Source organism: Octodon degus, unplaced genomic scaffold (genome assembly GCF_000260255.1).
Source record: "Octodon degus isolate 3935 unplaced genomic scaffold, OctDeg1.0 scaffold00030, whole genome shotgun sequence".
Lineage (NCBI taxonomy): Eukaryota > Metazoa > Chordata > Mammalia > Rodentia > Octodontidae > Octodon > Octodon degus.
Window position 1 is genome coordinate 7,334,147 of NW_004524606.1, and position 20,022 is coordinate 7,354,168.

At 45.0% G+C, this 20,022-nt stretch overlaps 1 protein-coding gene across 3 annotated transcripts in view; it reads right to left on the reverse strand.

Annotated features, from left to right (window-relative positions):
• Positions 1-20,022, reverse strand: part of Frmd4b (FERM domain containing 4B) — a 358,125-nt gene that overhangs the window by 197,617 nt on the left and 140,486 nt on the right. For 2 of the 3 annotated variants that reach the window (XM_023713301.1, XM_023713300.1), the window contains exon 1: positions 2,666-3,132. The exons of the other annotated variant lie outside the window; for it this stretch is intronic. In XM_023713301.1, coding sequence (XP_023569069.1) covers positions 2,666-2,827 — 162 coding nt within the window. In that variant the 5' untranslated portion in view covers positions 2,828-3,132. Of the gene's footprint in view, positions 1-2,665; positions 3,133-20,022 lie in introns of those variants that run through there. 3 annotated transcript variants of the gene reach the window in all.

A 20,022-nucleotide genomic window follows, 5' to 3' on the forward strand; every position in this document is an offset into this window, starting at 1 on the left:
CCTCCCAAGAGCTGGGGTTACAGGGGCCCGCTGCCATGCCCAGGCTTAATTGCCGGCTCAGTGTGCCCTGGGGATGGGCCAGCGCTGTGACTGAACCCTCGGCCCTGAGCCTGCCTGCAGGTGCTTTAATCCGCTGAGCTATTTGGCCGGCCCATTTCTGAAAAATTCTAATTCATAGAACTGGTAATCTTAGTTGAATGCTTCCTAAACTTCAGGTAATGTGCTATGTAAATTACACATCAATTACTTCTTTTATCAACCTCTGCGATTAGTACTATTTTTTAAAAATTTTATTTATTTATTTATTTATTTATTTATGTGTGTGTGGCCAGCTCAGCCCACCAGGAGACGGGCTGGCTGGCATGTGGTGCTGGGGGATTGAACCGCTGTCCCTGTGCTTTGCTAAGCTTGTTCTAAGTAGGTGCTTTAGACCACTAAGCCATCTCACCAGCCCCGCGATTAGTACTATTATGGTCCCCACTTTACAAATGATGTAAACGAAGCCTGGTGAGATTGACTTACTTGTGGTCACACATAGGCAAAGGCTGGATTCACTTATTTGTCTATTCAATTTGGCCCTTTTAATCCCAGCTCTTGGGAGGCCTTAAGGTATAAGTCACTTTTTAAAAACTACCTTTCCATTCTATGTAACATAAGTCACTATTTTTTTTTTACTTAATATTGAGAAGCATTTAACAATGATCTGTCTTTGTAAATGAGTATGCTGCAAAATTAGGAATAAAATGGCTCTTCCAAAGCAGAAGATACTTTCTAAAAAAAGACTTATTTATTTGCTACGCAGCTCAGACTCATAATGATCCTCCTGTCTCAGCTTCCCCAGCACTGAGATTACAGGTATGCATCACAACACCCAGTTTCAGTGGCCAGCACAGTGTGGGGCTGGCTGGCATGTGGTACCCAGGATCGAACCCAGGTCCTGCACTTGCCAGGCAGGTGCTTAGACTGCTGAGCTATCTCCTTGGTCCAGAAGATATTTAAAAAAAAAAAACTTTATTTCTGCACAGACACAGGAAACTAAACTTAGAGATCATTTTCTCCTATTTATGACTCAGTACTCATAAAAGCCATCATTATGCTAGATGCTCTTTCTTTTCAGTCACCATTTATTACACATAAAAGAAAAAATACATTTTAATAGCATATGTAATGGCACCTTCAACTTGCTACTGTACTTAAAAATAACTACTGATCAACGCCATAATGAACTCAGAGGGTCTTGGGTTGCTGGAACCATCATATTTGAATTGGCCAGTAATGGCATTAGAGATAATCCATAAATCCCTTGAAGCCTTGGGGAGTGGAGCACAGAGCCTGTCTGTTTAACTACAGTAGTCATGTTCTCTTTTTGAAAGTTTCCCAAACATTAATAAGAAAAAGCAAAGCCACACAGCAGCACTTATGCTGTTAACCAAACTAAGCAGGGATTCCCCAAGAGAGAAAAGTGCTGAAAGACAGACACACCTCTGGCTCCAAAAAGCCAGAAGAGCTGTCTCATGTGGCCAGATGGAATCTATCCACAGTTCCCTAATACCCTCAAACCCCACATGCTGCCCTGGTTCTCAGCCTGGCTTTTGGATTCCATTTCAAAATGCATGACATCACAGGCATGTTATACAAAGCTGGAGGCCAGAAAGCACAAGTTAAAATGTCCCTCACATTTTAACAAGGGTGATAAAGGGACACTGAATCTTCTGTGGTTTAACTTTAGGTATGTGTATTGCTGGAAGACTGGCTTGTCACATACAGGACACAATGTAGTGATATATAAATCCAACTGCATAAGGAATGGGGTCAGGAGGGAGGGAGATCCAAGCACTACAACAACCCTATTCCACATCACAGGAAATTGTGGTCCTACAAACACAGGTATAATCTTCCTAATTTAACGATTTTTTTTTTAATCTTAAAGATGTTAACCAACACACAGGACTTCTAAATCCAAGAATTACTGTTTAAAAAAATACCTAGGCAAGCTGCAGTCCCAGAGAGTATGAAAGGCCTCCTAGTTGAGCAAACTCACTGCACTACGTGTCTGCAGGAGGGGACAGAGTGAAGAAACACAGACTGTTGTGTGACAGAGAGCTCTAGTTTTCCACTGCTTTGCCAGGCTACCCTTTCTTTCTCCATCCTGTTAGCCTCCTGCAAAGTGTTTGCAATTCACTGTCCTTCCTTCCAAAAGCCAGGTGACACAGAATCAGCTTTTCCAGCTCTGACTGCAAGTTGGGGGCTGCCTGACGGAAAAAAAAAAAAAAAAAAAAAAAAAAAAACTGAAATAAAATCAAAAGCAAGAAAAGCAAATACACAAGACGCCCGTCTGACAACCACGGAGTGTGAAACGGGCTTGTGAACCGGCCACCCCCTCCCAAGGAAATAAAGGAATCGTCTGAACGCCCAAGTCACTTCCTGCAGACCCTCTGCTGCAGGTCGTGCCACTCCAACAAACCTCTGCAAAAGCGCAGTCTCTCCCCCAAGCCAGCCTGCCAAATTCAAATTGTCAGGCGGCAGTTACCTAGAGCTGGTGAGCCCTGGACCCAAGTGCCGAGCAATCAATCCACTAGGAGTTCGAAAAGCAAGGCGCGGGGGAGAGACGGGATAGGAAATCCTACAGGTGGAGGCGGCTTCCGCGCCGGCGCCGCCCGCTCACCTGGTACACGTCCCGCAGCCCGCACCACGTCCGCAGCACCTGGTGGCACGCCCGCAGCCTCTCGGTGTACCATCTCCGCAGCGTGGACACTGTCAGGTTCCACACGAAGCGGCTGCCGCTGAACAGCAGGTCCTCCACGCCGCACGTGAACGCCGAGGCCATGCCTCCTCCGGCCGGCCGAGCCCGGGGATCTCCCGTAGGCGCAGTAGCAGCCCCAACCCCGCGGCGCGTCCGCCCCGGCTCCCCACGCCGGCGTCTGCTGGGACAGCTCCGGGCAGAGCCTGCCACCAAAGTCGGCGCTCAGCGTGCGTCCCGCCAGGCTCGGCGGCGTGGCCCGGGCTTGGGCGCCCGCCAGCGCACGGCTGCGGCTGCACACAGAAGCCCAGTGTCTGCCCCGCCCGCCGGCGGGGCGAGCTGCGCTAAGCTCCACCAGGCAAGCGCGGGGCGCCCGGGGGCGCTGGAAGCCCGGGCGGGTGAGGACTCCCCCTGGCGCTCCCCGGGGGCGGGAAGGGAAGGGCAGGGCAGGGAATCCGCGAGACTCTGCAGGCGACAAGGGGAGCTGCATTTCAGCGCACTTGGCTAGCACGTCCTGCGCGCGCGCGTGTGTACACACACACACACACACACACACACACACACACACACACGGTCGTCTGTATAACTGGGGAGAGCCTTACTCTCCCTGACAGATCTTCGCATCTTGCTCTGTCCACACTTAAAAACCCCTCTGAGAAAGCCACACATGCAGAGGGAAAAACAAAAATCCGCCAAAGCATCCCTTTGGACCTCGCTCCCAGGGGACCGTCCTGAATGTTTCCTTGGTTTTGCTGCAGCTGGAGATGGAGAGACTAGCTCAAAAGGACAGCTCGTATGCGCTCCAGAACCCGCCTTTGCTCCTGCCTCGAGGGTCTCCAGAGCGTGACAACCCGCTGCTGCCGCCAACCAGAGGACGCCTAGCGCTCCATGCTGCTGCCACGAACGCAGGCTGTCGGTGCAGGAGGAAAACAAGGAGTTTTTGGTGCCTAGCAATCAGCTTTCTGTCATTTGCTGCAAAACAGCCCACGTGAGGGTCCTTGGTTTGTTTCTAGAAAATTCATCCTCTGAATATGTCTAGCCTCAGCTCAGGGCCTCCTTAGCTTTTCCTCCTCTCAAAACCAACACCAACCAACCAACCAACCCATCAATCAACCAAACAACAACAACAACAAACAATCCCTTTTTAAGGTTCTCCCTCAGAAATTGATGTTGTTTAAGGCATTTGGGAAAGGGACCCAGAAGGCTCCACATGCCATCAATCTCTAGCTTCCTCTCAAACATTCCGGAAAGTCAGTGCCGTATAATTCTGGAACACTTCTCATAGCCAAAACACTGCAGCAAATTTTCGAGTGGAGTGTTTTCCTCACTCCATCTACAAGACAGTGGTCTGGATTTTATGGGTAGTTTTACGCCTGGGTTTGTTATCTTTGCTATTAAGCAGCAGAAAGGTGAGGAGCCCACTCCTTTCTCCCCAACTAACACAGGAGGCTTGAGAACAGATTATCAACAAGTAAATCAGCTTTACTTCAGGTTTCAAATGTGCCTTTAGAATATTAATTCAGGTGAAACTCAGTCAGTCAAAAGAGGAAGAACACAAAATCTGTTCTCAAGGGGCCTGCTGTTTTCCAAGTGACTGTTTTTTTTAACAAATAAAAAAATTGCCTAAGAGGTTTTTTTTTTTTTTTTTTCCTAAGCATTTTTTGTTGGATCAGTTATGAAGAGCCAAGACCGTATTCAAGATTTAGCTATCTTTCTTTGCAGGAAATGTATTCTATATGCACATTAGTGTTAGCATTCTGACAGTATTTTCCAACACGATGGTTACAATGTTTACACAGAATCTGAGTATGCAAAATTTTATTAAATGAAAGAAAATGAAGCAAGGATAGTTTGAAAAAGAAATGTCATCATGCTGATGATAGAAAACAACTATTCAAGCATGGCCTGTTAGTACAGTAAGAGTCAATGGTGGTGATACCTTCTCTAATGATGACATTGGACTGTGTTCTCGGAAATGTCAGGCAGCTGAGGGAGTACCAGAATACCACCTCCAGGAGGTCAATTACCTGTGTCTCATGACACCATCCCCTGAGACGAGATGCACAGAGAAACACCTTGGTAGATAGTGATCTTTGCATAGTTCTGTTCTCGGTGGCCAATTTCAACTTAGCCATTTTCGCTCAAGGTTTCCAAGTCAGCATTTATACTGTTTTTTAGAAAATAGACCATGGTGTAAGAAGGATTCCCAGATACAGTTATTGGCCAGCAGGTAGACATCATCTGGGGAATCTGCTAGAGAAAAAAAAATTAGGACACTTTAGAGAAAGAAACTAAGGGGATAAGATCAGTGGTTTGAGTTTTACTCAAACTCATGCAGAGACTGAAGTCATGAAGGTAGAACACAGTGTTCAGGAGCTGATCCTCCTAGGACAAACACTTGTAATTTCTTTTTCTTTTTTGTTTTTTGGGACTGGGGATTGATCCCATGGCTTGGCATTCAGCCACATCCTGAGTCCTTTACGAGATGAGGACTTGCCAAGTTGCCCGTGTTTGGCTCCTATTTGCAGTCCTCCTACCCTCACTGGGGTTATAAGTGAGCACCACCCTACCTGGCTGACATACCCTTCTCCTCAAGATCCCTCAGACTTTGCATATGATTCAGTGTCTTCAAGAGTACCATGGAGACAACATCAGAATCTGCTATTTAAGGTTAGGGAGGATTAGGTAAAATGTTCTTTGTGAAATAGCATGGGGGCTGACAAAGGCGAGCAGCCATGGAAGACAAACCACCTCTTCACTAAAATCAGGAATTGTTTCAGCTTTTTTATTCAGATAAAACAACATAAGTAAAACAGATTTCATTCAACTGATTATCTAGATCTATTTTCCTGCCTCTTTCTGCTTGCTGGGGATGAAGTTTGTAGTGACTGGATCTCTCTCTCTCTCTCTCTCTCTCTCTCTCTCTCTCTCTCTCTCGCTCTCTGTCTGTCTCTCTCTGTGTGGGAGGAGTTCTGTTGCTATTCTTTACATTCCCATTAAAGTTTCGCAACTTGATCTTCCCCAGCAACACCAACCCTGACTGTTGTGGACTCCAGGAAGTGGAGTGTGCTCAAGAGAGAGAACTCCTTCCACCAACATATACGCTGATGCTGTTTCTTTAACAGAATGGCTCTCTTCTCCCATGGAATTCAGTTTGAAGTTTGAGGAAAAGGAGGGTATTAGAGGGAAGGAAGTCAGTTCCTCCAGTCCAGGGGCTGATCCTGGATGGCAGTGAATGCAGATGGGCAGCAGTTGATAAAAGAGTGATCCAAGTGGTACATCAGTCTTAAAATGGACACAAGGGACACCACAGATTCCAGATACACACCTTGTGGGTAAGTTAAAGTCTTCCATGGAAAGAGAGCTAAATTGAGCAAGTTTCAAAATTGTCTCGCTTTTTTTTATTTTAAGGAGTTTTCTTCTTCTCTGGTTTCTGTGCTCCCTGCAATACACTGTAATTTCCTGCGGCTCTCTCCTGAGGCTTAGGGGAATGATTCAGGTGACAGCATTACTCATGCACCTGGGAGTTTGACTGTGAACATCGAAGAGAAATTGTCACGATCCCCAGAGTTCCCACCGGTTCTCCTCTAAGCAGTCAGCTGGAAGGAGAGATCACAGTGCCAGGAAGATGCACAGAAGGCCAACCCCTATCTGAGAGGGCTAGCATGCTGGGAACCTCACAGGGTACCAGAAAAAGTCCACCTGATGTCTGTGGAAACCTGGGTTCCCATCCGAGAAGCCCATGTGGCTAAGTGCTGATGGAGAAGGAGTGTCCGACACAGGGCTGGAGGTAGATGAAAGCAAAGTCTAACCCCTCAAACTCCTGCCCCCCCCAAAACATTTGACAATGTCTAGAGTCATTTTTGATTGTCACAACTGAGGATTGCTCCTGGCATCCACTAGGCAGCAGTGTGTGATCTGCTGAACGACCAAAAATGCAGGGCACCATCCGCATAGCATAGGACCGTCCTGGCCCCAAGCGGCCTGGAAGAAGGCAGAGGAACCCCAATCTAGTGAAACACCACCCCACCCCTACTCTGTACCTCATGTGATTTTTTTTCATTGTCCACAACATTCCTCTCTCTTTATATTTTCTCCCACAAAGTCAGCGGGGACAAAATGAAATAGTTCCTCTATCACAAATTTTACACCTTCACAAAGGAGCATGCAGTATGATTGCAAAACAGAACAAATGATTAAAATTTTAAAATTATTATAATAAAAGACAAATTGCTATTAATTTCCCTCAGAATGCTCCCTCTTGCTTTGCATGCCATTATCACACCATTTTTCCTAGTTTCTGAAGTAGTGCTGCAAGTCTTCTTTCACGCATGCCTTGGGCTGTCCTGTCACGGTTGCCTGCATGCCAAATGCTTCGTGGTCCTCCAGACTCTAGGTAGAATCTGGAAGTTGCAGGCTCCAGAGCAATGAGAAAGGTGGCTGAGGGCACAGCACAATGTTTTCAGGAGACTGGATGACATTTGGGAGCAGCATTCAGCATATGCATGATCATATCCCATAAAGCCACTCATGAAGAAAATTCCAGAGAAACTGTGGACACAGATTAATAGTAATGTGCCTTTTACTCTAATAATTTTTTTTTACAATTTAAACATTAACCTTATATTTTATTCACCATTGCATCATGAACTCAACATCTTTTGAGAAAATATTGGAACAAAATTTCCCATTATTTTCTTGCATTTAAAAAAAATCTGCCATAAAAAGGAGCAATAATTTTTACCATGAGCTATTTATATTTCCATACTTTATTTTAATTTAAATAGAAGCACCTTAGTAGGAGTAAAGCCTTTTTTTGGTATGTTTTAAAAAATGTTACCAGGCACAGACCCCAATATTGAAGGCTGTCTCCTTTCCTGCACACACCTGGCTACAAGTCTCTTGCTGTACTTGGGACCAGGCACTGACACCTCCACCTCACTTTTCTCTGCTATGCTGTGAGGAGCTCATGATGTGACATGGAGAAGGGGCTGGCTGGGGTGGTAGCTCTCGTGGTGAGGAGTGTCACATACATTGGGAGGGCTTTAGTGACCAAAATGCCAGTCATGCCTCTGATCATCACCACAGTGGCAACAAAGAGCTGCTCTGTGGTTTTTTGAATGCTACTGGGCTGGTAGCAGTGAGCCCTCTTCAGAAGCCACTGCTGCAAGCGAGGGAAGGGTCTTATTCATAGCTCTTTCCCAGGGGCTGGCACATAACAGGCAATCAGTAAACATTTACTGAACTGAATAATGAATATTTATCTCAGTGGTGAATGTAGAAAGTAGTTTGTCTATGCTCGAAATATATACCCTTATTCATTAAAAGTCACATGTTGTGGGGCTGATGGAGAGCTTGCCTAGCATGTGCAAGGCCCTGGGACGGACCCCTAGCCTCCCCCCACCCCAGCCAAAGGACAGTGTGCATCGTCGCATTTGTATTATGCACCAGGCAGGCACTACTGACAGAGGGGACCTTAAAATAACAGGGGAGGGAGGAGTCAGACATTTAAACAAAAGACATCAAAGTATTACCACAGGGGCTGGGGAGATGGCTCAATGGAATAAGAGCTTGCCTGGCAAGCACAGGGGACTGAGTTCAATCCCGGGTTCTGCCAAATAAATAAATAAATAAATAAATAACCACAGAGGGTTATAATAGGGACCTGGAGTGTAGGGTGGAGTCAGGAGTCAAGATCACGTCCTTGAGGACATGACATTCAGGTTGAGATCTGCAGGCTGAGTTGGGGAAACCTGGTGACATCAGGAAGACAGGAGAACAGTCAAGGAATGTGATGATTAAGGCCCGGTGGCAAGAAGGGCCCAGCCTTTTGGAAAGGAAGGGCAAAGGACAGAAACGGGTGGCTGACTGGTTGGAGACCAGGGAACCCTGGCAGGGGCAGGAGAAGAGTTCTATAGGTACAAAGAAAGGGCTCAGGGCAGGCCAGGGATGTGTCAAGGTAACAAGGCTAAGAAAGTCTACCTGCTTCAACTGAGGTTCACCCAGCTGAGTAGTGCAAGCTCAGTGGGTGAAGGTGCCACTTCTTTGCAGCTGGCACCAGTGGATCCTCATGCAGGGGCTATGTGCCCTCCCTACTTGATCCCTATCAAGGAAAAGGCAGGAGGGGTGGGGTGCAAACACCATTTCAACCCCCCTGATTCAGGGCCTAGGCAGTCTGCTCATCTTCCATTTCCTGCTTCCTCTCTTCTTCCCCGTGAAGTGCCCATCAATCTTGGGGTCATGCAGGAAAGAGAAGAAAGCCCAGGGGCTCAGTGGAGGCCCCCTCCCAACTGCTTTTGTGACTGGTAACAGACTTTTGGCATCACAAAGAAGTCAAACTCTACCAAGAAAATCATATCCAGCACTGAGGAATCTATTCAGCTTTTGCTCTTTGCGGAACTTATTTGGATCTAGAGGAATGGAAAAGAAAATGGAGCAAAACTGTCTCATTTTCCTAAAAACTTCATCTGCTACTTTACAAAATTAAATTTCCTAAAAATCAAATCAAATTTTTCTTGCTCAAAAGAAAACAAAAGAAAGAATGGAGGGATGCTATCTTATTTTTGTATGAAATACAAAAAAATCAGCGTGGCATTAGGCTTCACATTATGCCCACTGCTATTTGTCAACCCACTGAGCAGACACTGGTCAACACTTTGAAGTCATCAGTGTAGACTGAAAAGCTCTTGAAAGTGCTCATGGCTCCAAAGAGACCTGTGCAGATTGGCAGGCATGGCTGGGCCTTCTTTAAAGAAGAAACACAATCCTGTGACTGACCTCTCCCCCATAATTTGTCACCTGGTATTTATACCTGATTTATATGCATATCCACAAAGACAAAAATAAAATTGGATTCATTGGTCTATTTTGCACCCTTTTTTTCCTAAGTAAATAAAAGCAGCTTCACTTATATCAGCAGCTGATTTTCACAGTGTTTTCCCAAGGTCGAGTGGGGAAAGTTATTTTGGTCCTATTTTATGGAGAAGGAAACTGGAAGTGTTTGTGTAGTCTTTCCTGCATGGTCTAGCTGCTCAGTTTTCAGTACTACTTTGAAGGAGAAAAGAACAAATTTCTTCTGTATTTAGAAATTATAATTTAGTTTGGGGGGCTGGTGAGATGGCTCAGTGGTCTAAAGCACCTACTTAGAACAAGCTTAGCAAAGCACAGGGACCACGGTTCAATCCCCCAGCACCACATGCCAGCCAGCCCCGCCCCCTGGTGGGCTGAGCTGGCCACGCACACGCACAAATAAATAAAATTAAAAAAAAAATAATTTAGTTTGGACTGATACTAACATTTATGAGATATTGTCTTATGTGGTCCCACCAGCTGTAACATGAGTCTATGGCCTGCATGGCTTGGCTTGAACAATAGACATTGATTTCTCATAGTTTTGGAGGGGAGGCAGGCCAAGATGAAAGTGCTACCTATGTGGTTACTGGCAAGGGCCCTGCTCTTGCGGGTAGCTGTGTTCTTTTGAGGCAGAAAGCTCTGATTTCTTCATTCCCTTATAAAGCACCAGTGCTACCATGAGGGTATCATCCCTATGACCCCATCCACATCCAACCACTTCCCCTAGTCCCATGCCCAAATACCATCATACTGGGGATTAGTACTTCAAGTATAAATTTGGGAAAAACATTAACATTCAGTCCATAGCATAGCTGTTCATGGCTCTAAGATGTATTTTATTATTCTAGGCACTGAGTGTAACACAAAGTCTATCCTTGAAGATTTATCCAATTTAGTCTTAAAGAAGAATGCCTATGATGAAAAGCAACAGAATATTTTTATGGACTTTAAGAGAGCCATTTATTACTCAAAACCTAATGATCCTTCATTCCTGTATAATAAATGGTGAAAAAGGAAAAACATATATGCAGAATCTTGATCCCCTGAAGACCAACCACACTACATATGGGGGGACAACTACAAGAAAATGAGAAACAGAAAATGCTGTCAAAGCCAAGTACATCCTGACCATCAGATAAGTGGGCAATAGGTTATAAAAATAGGGCATTTCTCCACTATTATTAAAATCACAGAATAATCTGGTAAGATTATTGCTAGAAATTTCAAATATGTAGCCCACAACAGTAAGAACAAAGGTAAAACAAAGTCTAGCCTCTAAAAGAGGGACAGAAAAGTATTTCTTGCACCTTGCTACATGCTACTCGTTACTACACAAAGAGAGAAAGCAGCCAAGTGCAGCATGCCACAGGCTGCGAGGATGATCGAGGTTGAAAGGCAGCTGCGAATCCTTCAGACCAAGCCGCAGGGAGCAGTGGGCAGCCTCTGAGAGGAAAGGCGCACATGATCTGCTATTTCTTTCTTTATTTACTTTTGTTATTTTGAGGAAGAGTCTACAGGATGTTCAGGGTCTCATTACTAGAACAGACTCATACTGATCCACCTGTTTACAGCCTCCAAGAGCTGGGATTACAGGTGCACGCCACCACGCCCAGTCTCAATCGCCATCTCAGGGCACCCCAGGGGCAGGGCTGGCACCGCAGGCCAGGAGATGGAGCAACCGTCCCTGCACCTGCTTGCAGGCGCTTTAATCCACTGAGCTATTTGGCCGGCCCTATGATCTGCTCTTGAGCAACAACAGGGAGAGAAGGAGGGCTTCAGCCCTGAAGGCAATAGCATCACAGAAATTTAAAGCAGGGAGCTTCTTCATCCTAAAAAGGTGCTATCATCACCTGCGACTAATGGGCTCACAGATCACTTTGGGTTATCCCTGACTTGTTTATGTATTTTGGCAGATAATGGAGGCTGTTCATCCATCAGTCATTTCCTTCTTTTCTAGAGAACCTGGGTTTTGTGGGCGGCCATTCTCTCCGCTGCTGGGATGAATAGCTACTGCTCTTGTGTGTGCTCCTACTCTGTTCTAGCTGCAGAATTCATCCCCTGACTCTAAGAGGATACAAACTGAAGCATTTTGAAAAGCCCTGGAAAAGAGGTCCTCTCTGAAGAGATGAAACAACTCAAGACTGTCAACTCCCCCCACTGAAATCAGTATCATTAGTTATTGAGTACATCTAAATCCAAACCAGAATGATGCATTGCTCACTAGAATGGTTATAATAAAAAAAGATGAATAACGAATGTTGCCAAAGATGTGGATAAATCTGAGCTCTCCTCCATTGCTGGTGGGAATGGCGAGTAGTGCAGCCTCTGGGGAAAAGAACAGGATTTCTCAAAAACTCGTAGGTATATAAGCCGCAGAAGTGACAACAAATCTGTAAAAGTTGTGCAAAGAACTCATGGCAGTATTATTTATAATAGTCAAACTGTAGAGACAATCTTTCAGTTGATGATCAGATTTTGAAAATTTGGTATGCCCATACAATGGGGGATTATTTAGCAGTAAAAGGCTTGAATCACATAACCCAGAGAGCTTAAAGCACGTATGTTTATATATAAATTTGAACAAACGTGTTCATAGTAGCATTATCTGTGACAGTCAAAAAGTGGAAAACTCAAGTGTCCATCCCTGGGTGAGTGGATACACAGACTGTGATGCCTCTGTACAATGGAAGGCTATCTAGCTACGGAGTGAAGCTCTAAGAGAGGCTGCAGCTTTTGTAAATCTTAAAGATACTACACTAAGTAAAAGGAGCCAGAGGGAATTTTGGTCTCTCGTCAAAATCACCAGAAGGTAAATTTTATGGCATGTGAATAAAAATCAGTTAATCAATAATTCCTAAATAAGGAATGAACAAAATTAAGTAAAAAAAAAAGGGGGGGGGGAATGAAATCTATCCTATGACACGGATGAATCTCACCAATGATAAGCTCAGTTACTGTTGTGGATGTATAACTCCACAATATAGAGAAAGCCACTGAATTGCACATTGAAAACAGGTGAACCCTATGACATGCGCTACGTAGTTCAATAAAACCAGCACCACAGCAATGAAAGGTAAACACGCAGAGCACATCTTTGCTTGCCTGCAGGCCAGCTGCAACCAGAATCAGGGAATTAATTCTGCAGCTAGAACTGAGGGAAGAATTAAGGCAGCACTGCATTTTTGCAAGTATTCTACAACTAGTATGTAAAACTTGCATTGGTAGCAGAAAAATGGAATTCAAATTTCCCTTGATTTGAAAAAAAGTGCCAATTATATCAAACAAAGTAAAAATCAAAGCATACATTCCTGCGCCTAAACTCAATTCTGAACCTGGAGGAAATTACAGAAATTTATTGATAGAAATGAAGCCTGAGTCGAAGTAGCCACAATATTTTTCTTTATTTTGGTGAAGGTGCTTCTCCCCTGGGTTTTCTATATCAGCACACATTACTTTGCATTTCCAGTTTTGAAACGCATGCACAATCGTGCCAAAGGAGAGTCGGTGCATACAGCATGGCCACCCTCACACCTTTGTTTCCAGTTGCTATGTAAGATTGTGCAGGTCATTCACTGCTCTGTGGCCCCGGACAAGAGCATTCATGCATGCTGTCATGAAGCGAGTGCCCTGCGGGCTAAACCATAACCCATGACTCTGGGGAAAGATTCCTTCTCCTCTGACACTACAAGCCTGATGTAACCAAGTGGCAGCCCTGTCCTACCCCCCATTTACCTGTTTCTAGTTTCTTAAATATCCCTCTCTCTTACCCAAACATATAACTTGTACATATGAAAAAGTTATTTTAACTGAGTAAATAAATGGCAAGACCATGGCAGCAAAAGGCAATACAGTATAACCGGGATTCAAGTATTTCTTAAGAAATCATTCATGTTAGCGCAGTACATTTTGATTTAAAAAGAAAAAACTAAGTATGTGGAACAGATAAGTCTCAAGGAAGGGATCCTAAGAGCAATATTGTTGGATGGTCTCTACCTGAGCAACCCCCAGTTCACACAAGTTGTGTAAGCAGCAGATGAAACCGGTTGTCTCCATTTGCAGAGCGGGCTGATGTTTGGGACTGGCTTCCTTCCCCACACTGCCCACAGCTCAGCAGAGTGTGGTGTGGGCTGGGTCCAGCTTCCCCAGAGTTGAGTTTCAGGACTGTAATCCTCTGAGAGAACTTCCAGTGAGTGCCTCCACAGGAAGCCCAGAGCTTTTGCGTCATTCTCCAGTGTCCTTCAAGAACTGCTCCAGGGCACTCCCCAAGGCTCTTCCCATAGCACCCTCAAGCCACTGTGGGAGTTCAGGGCCAAAATGTGCACATGGTCCAGGAGAATGATGGTTTAAACCAGTAAATAAGTCAATGCCAAGATCTGCTTTCAAGGATTACCCTGTCACTTTGAATAACATAAGCTTACTGTCCCTGTTCCCTGTTTCACATTTCTTTTTGTTTGCTTGTTTCTTGAGCCCAGAGCTACATCACCAGCCCAATTTTTTAATTTTGAGACAAGGTCTTACTAAGTCCCTAATTTATACAGCCTAGACTCCAACTTGTCATCTTCCTCCCTCAGTGCACCATCCAGCTGGGCTCACAGGTATGTAGCATCATGTCCATGTCTGTTTGACACTGTTTCAACCCCTTTCCCCCAGCCTCTTGGTGTGCTCTGTCCCTTCGATCCTGAACACTCTACAAGAAGGTTCCACACCGTGAACTCTCATCATTCACCTTTCAAACTTCAACTTTATCTTTGCTTCCCCCAAACAGATTAGCACCTCATCCAAGCAGCTTGCACTGCCCCTTTCAGAGCGCCATCACATTTGAACTTATCTGCTTAATGCCTGACTTGGATACCAGACTACCAGCTCTCTGAGTGAAGGAATCACACTTGCCTTGTTATCATAGTATTGTTATTGCTTAGCATAGTGCCTGGCTCCTGGTCAGTGCTCAGTAAATCTCCACTAAGTAGAAGGAAGTATGAAATCCATGTATGGCTCTACAAAAGGAGAAGTCATCTTCATTTTTAGAAATCCAGTGCAGTTTAAGAGAGAGCTTAGAATTGATCAAGAATCAAGAGTAATAAAGCTTGGAACCTATTGCTTAGGTTTAGAAGCATTTCCTGAGGATGAAGTCGGGAGGAATCTGAGGCAGCTATGACAGTATGTATCAGCCACTGACTGGGGGACAAGAGAAAGAAAAAGAAAACATCGGGATAAAGTGAGGAGATGCACAAAAGCGATCAGAGGTGCTTAGATGTAAAGTATTCCAAAAAGATGGGGACAATGGCTGCTAAAAAAGATGGTGGACAACATCTCTGGGTCTAAACATCTTAATCCTGACATGACCTGATTCAGATCAGTCTTGACACAGTGGCAAGGATTGTCTGAGACGTATTTGCCCCCTTCTAAGTGGCTTAGTGCTTAAAATCTCTTTCCAGAGTACTGTGGGACGCACAGCTACTAATTCTGCTTCTATTACAAGTTATGCTGGGAGCGAGATAAGATGACGTGAACTTATTTGCCTTGTGGGTTTGTTCCTTGTTTCTATTTTTAAAATAGAATACTTGAGTCTGCTAACTGATTAAGCACAGGGTGCAGCGAAGCTCAGCTCTTACTGGCGCTTTCCACTCCCATTTTTAATGCCATTTTCCATACACATTTCTATGTGGTTTTAGAGAGGATAAGTAATTTAAACAAATAATTTAAGATATGCAGCATAAAAAAGATAAAATGCAAACATCATGTTCACACAATAAAGCATGACTACATAAACATCAGATCATGTTTAGGCAGGAGAAGAATTTCCCAAAGCCCACAATCACTAAAATATAGTTGTGTGGTACATAATGCATTCAGATTAACCTAAGAAATTAGGTTAATCTGAATATGGACCATATGGACATATGGTCTTTTCAACTATTCTACCCAAGTAAAGCACACAGCAAAGGAGAGGACTGTGTAAATCAAGGGCCATGTGGATGCCCTAACACCCCAGAATTTAGTTTCCTATTTTACCTTAAAGAGTCCTATGTGTAGATTTTTGTACTCTTCATTATATTTTTGTTTTTTTCTCCTAAAAATACAATATTAAAACAACTGCTCCAGGAAGACATGCCATATTTACAACCGTTTCCTCATGATCTCTTGGGATCTCTCTCCATGTCCCCCTGTACAAAGAACACACGTCTGAGTGAAAGAGGAAGGGGATCCAAGCAGAGTCTACACAGGAGACCTGACCACACAGTCTACGCAGGGGATCTAATCATAGAGCCTATGCAAGGAATCTGATCACAGGGAATCTAATTACATAGAATCTGCACAGGGGATTTGACCAGAGTTTTACACAGGAGATCTAATCATAGAGTCTATGCAGGGCATCCAGCCACACAGAATCTACACAAGGGATCCAGTCACATAGTCTACACAGGGCATCCAGTCACAGAGAGTCCACACAGTGGATGTGACCCACACTCTACACAGAGGATCATAGTACATTCTACACTCTTTTATTTCCCCTGTCTGCTAACTGGTGTCCACATCAGTGATTACCCAGCATCCACTGTACCCAGACAGGTGAGCTTAGACTCAGTATGGTAATTCTATCTCCCCATCAGTGGCTGGTTTAGGGAAGCACATGGAACCCACTCCAGGCCATTAAGACCAAAGGGGACATCTCCTGAGGGGGCCTGTGGGAAACTCACTTGAATTTCATGGGCATCCTGAAGCCAACATAAAGAGTCCATTTAAACAAGGTGGTTATCTAGAAGGAAAGCCAGCCTGCAAGTATTGCATGTGAGCTGCTGTGCCTCAGATGTCCTGAAGCAGCACATCCTGTATGAACTATGACTTGGTACATCTGCTTATCAATGGGGTCGATTAATGTGTGGGTTCTTTGCTGATTTAGAAGGTTTTTAATGAAACACATCATGTTAGACAGAAAGCCTGCTATTTATCTTTGCATCTGAGCACAAACACAGAATCCCACAAGGCCCAGGTGCCTAATTCACATGTGTAGGAGTAGACTTAAACAAATATCCAACTTAAAATGCACAGCATGAGTTTCCCAGCCAGGGCCATCTTCCTGGGTACCTATATCTAACTAAGAACCTGGGTTGTAGACACAATGGCACAAAGGCAAGTGAGGGCTGCTGGTGTCAGGAGATGGCACACCTGTCCACCATGTATGTGACTAGAGAACCGCAAGGCAAAGAAAACAATGAGATCGAAGCATGGACATCACTAGCTGATATGTGGCCAAAAAGGACTAAGAGGATAGTTCAGTCTAAAGGAAATGCACTCCTGGCTTTCCTGGGCTCTGGACATAAGTGCGTACAGACATAATTCAGGGAAGAGAGGGGAGATGTTTGTGTGCTGTAGAACACTAAGGGATGTGCCAGAGTAGCTGAACGTGTAGAGGGTCTGACGATGCCTGTGTGTGTCTACCCAGTACAATGCAAAGGCTGCACGGCGTCCCCACCCCTCCACTAGTAGGAGCTCCTTAGACCTGTGGGCACCTTGATGTTCCTCAGGAAAGGGAGATTTCTTCCTTCCTGGTATTCCTTAAAAACCAAATCTTGTCAGGTAATGACATGGGGGCTTCACGCCCACAGCCCACTCTCGTTTCCCCAGCAGTTTAGAAGTATCAGCACCAACCTCATTTGGGGCAGGGCTGCTCAGGTTGCATTGAGCTACATTCCCAGAAGCCTCCTTTTCTATTTTTAAATTTTAAGACATCTCAATAAAATGTTAATTTACACTGCTGGGCTCTAAGTTGTCACCCTCCTGCCTCAGCCTTCCAGAATGCTAGGATTGTAGGCAGCTGCCACCATGTTTGGCTGCCATCCTCATTTTAAGACTAGCCTAACTGGGCAATTGCTTCCATTAACCAAGGAATTCAGTGAATGGCAAGTACATGGAAGGCCGTGGAGCACAGATCCCAGCAGGCATCTTGCTAGCAAAGTGAAAGTGTTTGATGTCAGGGACTCAATAAGGAACCCTTGCCAATCAGATAAGTTAGAAGCTAACCCCTTCCTGTCATTGCTGCTTACTCCTGAGACCACAAAGCCTGGGCACTATTCAAACACAGTCACAGGAACCCTCACAGAGCAGAAAAACAGGCCAGACAGGTTTGTACCCAATGCAATCAGCTTAAAAACAAAAGTGGCTTAAGGACATTTAAAACTTCCAAGTTTGAGTGCACACCATATGTATCCCATTTGTGAAGTACAGTAGAGCACTCTCTCTTCCAAGCATGTGTGCCAGAGTGCACACACACACACACACACACACACACACACACACACGTGTCTCTCTTTGTACAGCTTATTCTGGAGATAAGTCTATCTATAAGAATGTTTTCTTTAAGAAAGGCCCAAATAAAAGAAACCTAGAACAATTATTTAAAAAATGTGATTTATTTCTTTAACAGAATCCTAAAACCATTTTTTAAAAGGTATAAGTTTTTCTGATCTAGAAATTCCTTCTCATGGCACTATTTCCTCAAATATTAGGTTGAGAAAAGGACCTCTTACACCCAAGACCAGATTGTTCAACTTCAATTGAATATATGCTGATTTACCCTAAGGAAGCAGCCCTTGGTCACTTAATCATCACTGTCACCTGTGAAAGTGCTATTACAATTACTATGGCCTCTACTTTACCAGTGTAGAGCTAGGTTCATCAAGAGCTCGTGGACTGTGGTGAGACCCAGGCATGGGAGAGACTGGACATGGGGATGCCTGGAGGCTGACGACCCAGGCAAAGTTGACTGGGGTGCTTGGTACTGGGTGAAGGCTGGGTACAAACAGCAGGACAGGAAGAAGTGAAAGCCAAGTTCATGTAAGCAGTTTGGAATGAGCTCAACAAGAAGGAGAAGCCTGGGGACAGGGGAGGCCACAGGTTCAGAATACAAAATTCCAAAAGATCAGAGAAGAAGAGAGGTTATCTGCTCTCAGAGGCATCTGCGAAGAGTGCAGGGACCACGACTGTGATTATGACCAGGACCATGACTGTGACCTTGGTAGTCTTCATCACAGTCATACCTTCAGGGCTCAGCACAGTGCCCACACATAAAAAGCACCCCACCAAAGCTTACTGAAGCAGGTAGGTCCCAGGGGGGCTTGCATAGGGTCTGGCAGCCTAGTGGGGAAAATGAGGGTGCCAGCTACAGAAACCACAATATCTCAGAGCGCTTGGGCTGCAGAGGATGGAGACACAATGCTAACTTCAGTAAGAAGGAATCTATGGCTATGTGGCTAAACCGGCAGGGTCAAGCAGGCTGGCGGATGCTGAGAACACTTGTTCTCCTCGCCTTACTACTCCTCTTTGAACTTGGTTCACTCTTTCTCCTGAGCATGGTCCCTGGAACACTTCATTCATTCTGTGGGTTGTGCTATCTCAACAGGGTGCAAACTGCAAGTAAAGTCCCTTCCAGGGCAGGTCCTTGCAGACTCACAATCAGAGAGGAGAGAGAGGTCCTCTCTGCTGGTTTTGGCAGGCACACGGCAGGAAGAACGCTGATGGACTGAATGCATCATGGCCAGCGTGAAAGAGATGGGCTGTGCAGCCAGCTCACCCTGAGGCTGACGCCGACCTGTGTCCAGAACAGCAGGGTGCCATGACTGGCAGCTTCCTCCAGAGCAGCCATGGGAGGAGCAGCTCACCAAAAAGGAGTTCCTGCTTCCAGATGACAGGTATAAAAGGAAGTGGGCAGCAGGAGCAGTCAACATTCTTGAAAAGAGCTCTTGCTTGATAAAAAAAAAAAAAAAAAAAAATTGAGATGGAATCTTGCTCTGCAGTTCATGCTGGCCTTGAACTCGTCATCTCAATCACATTGGCTCCATCTCGCAGTTCTCCTGCCCCATCCTCCCAGTAGCAGGCATGAGCCACCACACGGGTTTGGGCTCTTGGTTTAGAAGCAAACCCATATGGAGGCTTAGGCAGGGCCCTGACCTAGCCGTGACATCCTTATGCTGGGACGCCCCTCCTATAGCTTCCTGTGCTATCATTTTTCCCATTCTTTCTTCATTTGTATCAGAAATGAATAACCCACAGTGATGTGTTTTCTAGTGTGCGGCAAAGGCCTTCTCATTCCTTGCCAGCCCATTCCCATGAAATTTAGGTTTAGCTTGATCCTGCTTAGTGAAATAGTGTCATAGGACATGCACCGTATTAATAGGAACTGCCTTTTATTAATGTGAGTTCAAATAATTTTTTTTTGCATTTTTAATGACTTGGTTATGAGGCACCTCAGAAATAGCACTTATGAAGTTCTCCCATATGTCTCAAACAACAGGACATATCATCCTTTTTATTCTCCCGAAGAATATCATAATCCCACATTGGGGGCCCAGCCCTAGCTCAGTTCTTTAAGTGGCTGCTTCCACAATGCTGGCAGCCTCAGTTTGCTGTAGTTCGATCCCCACAACACTCCA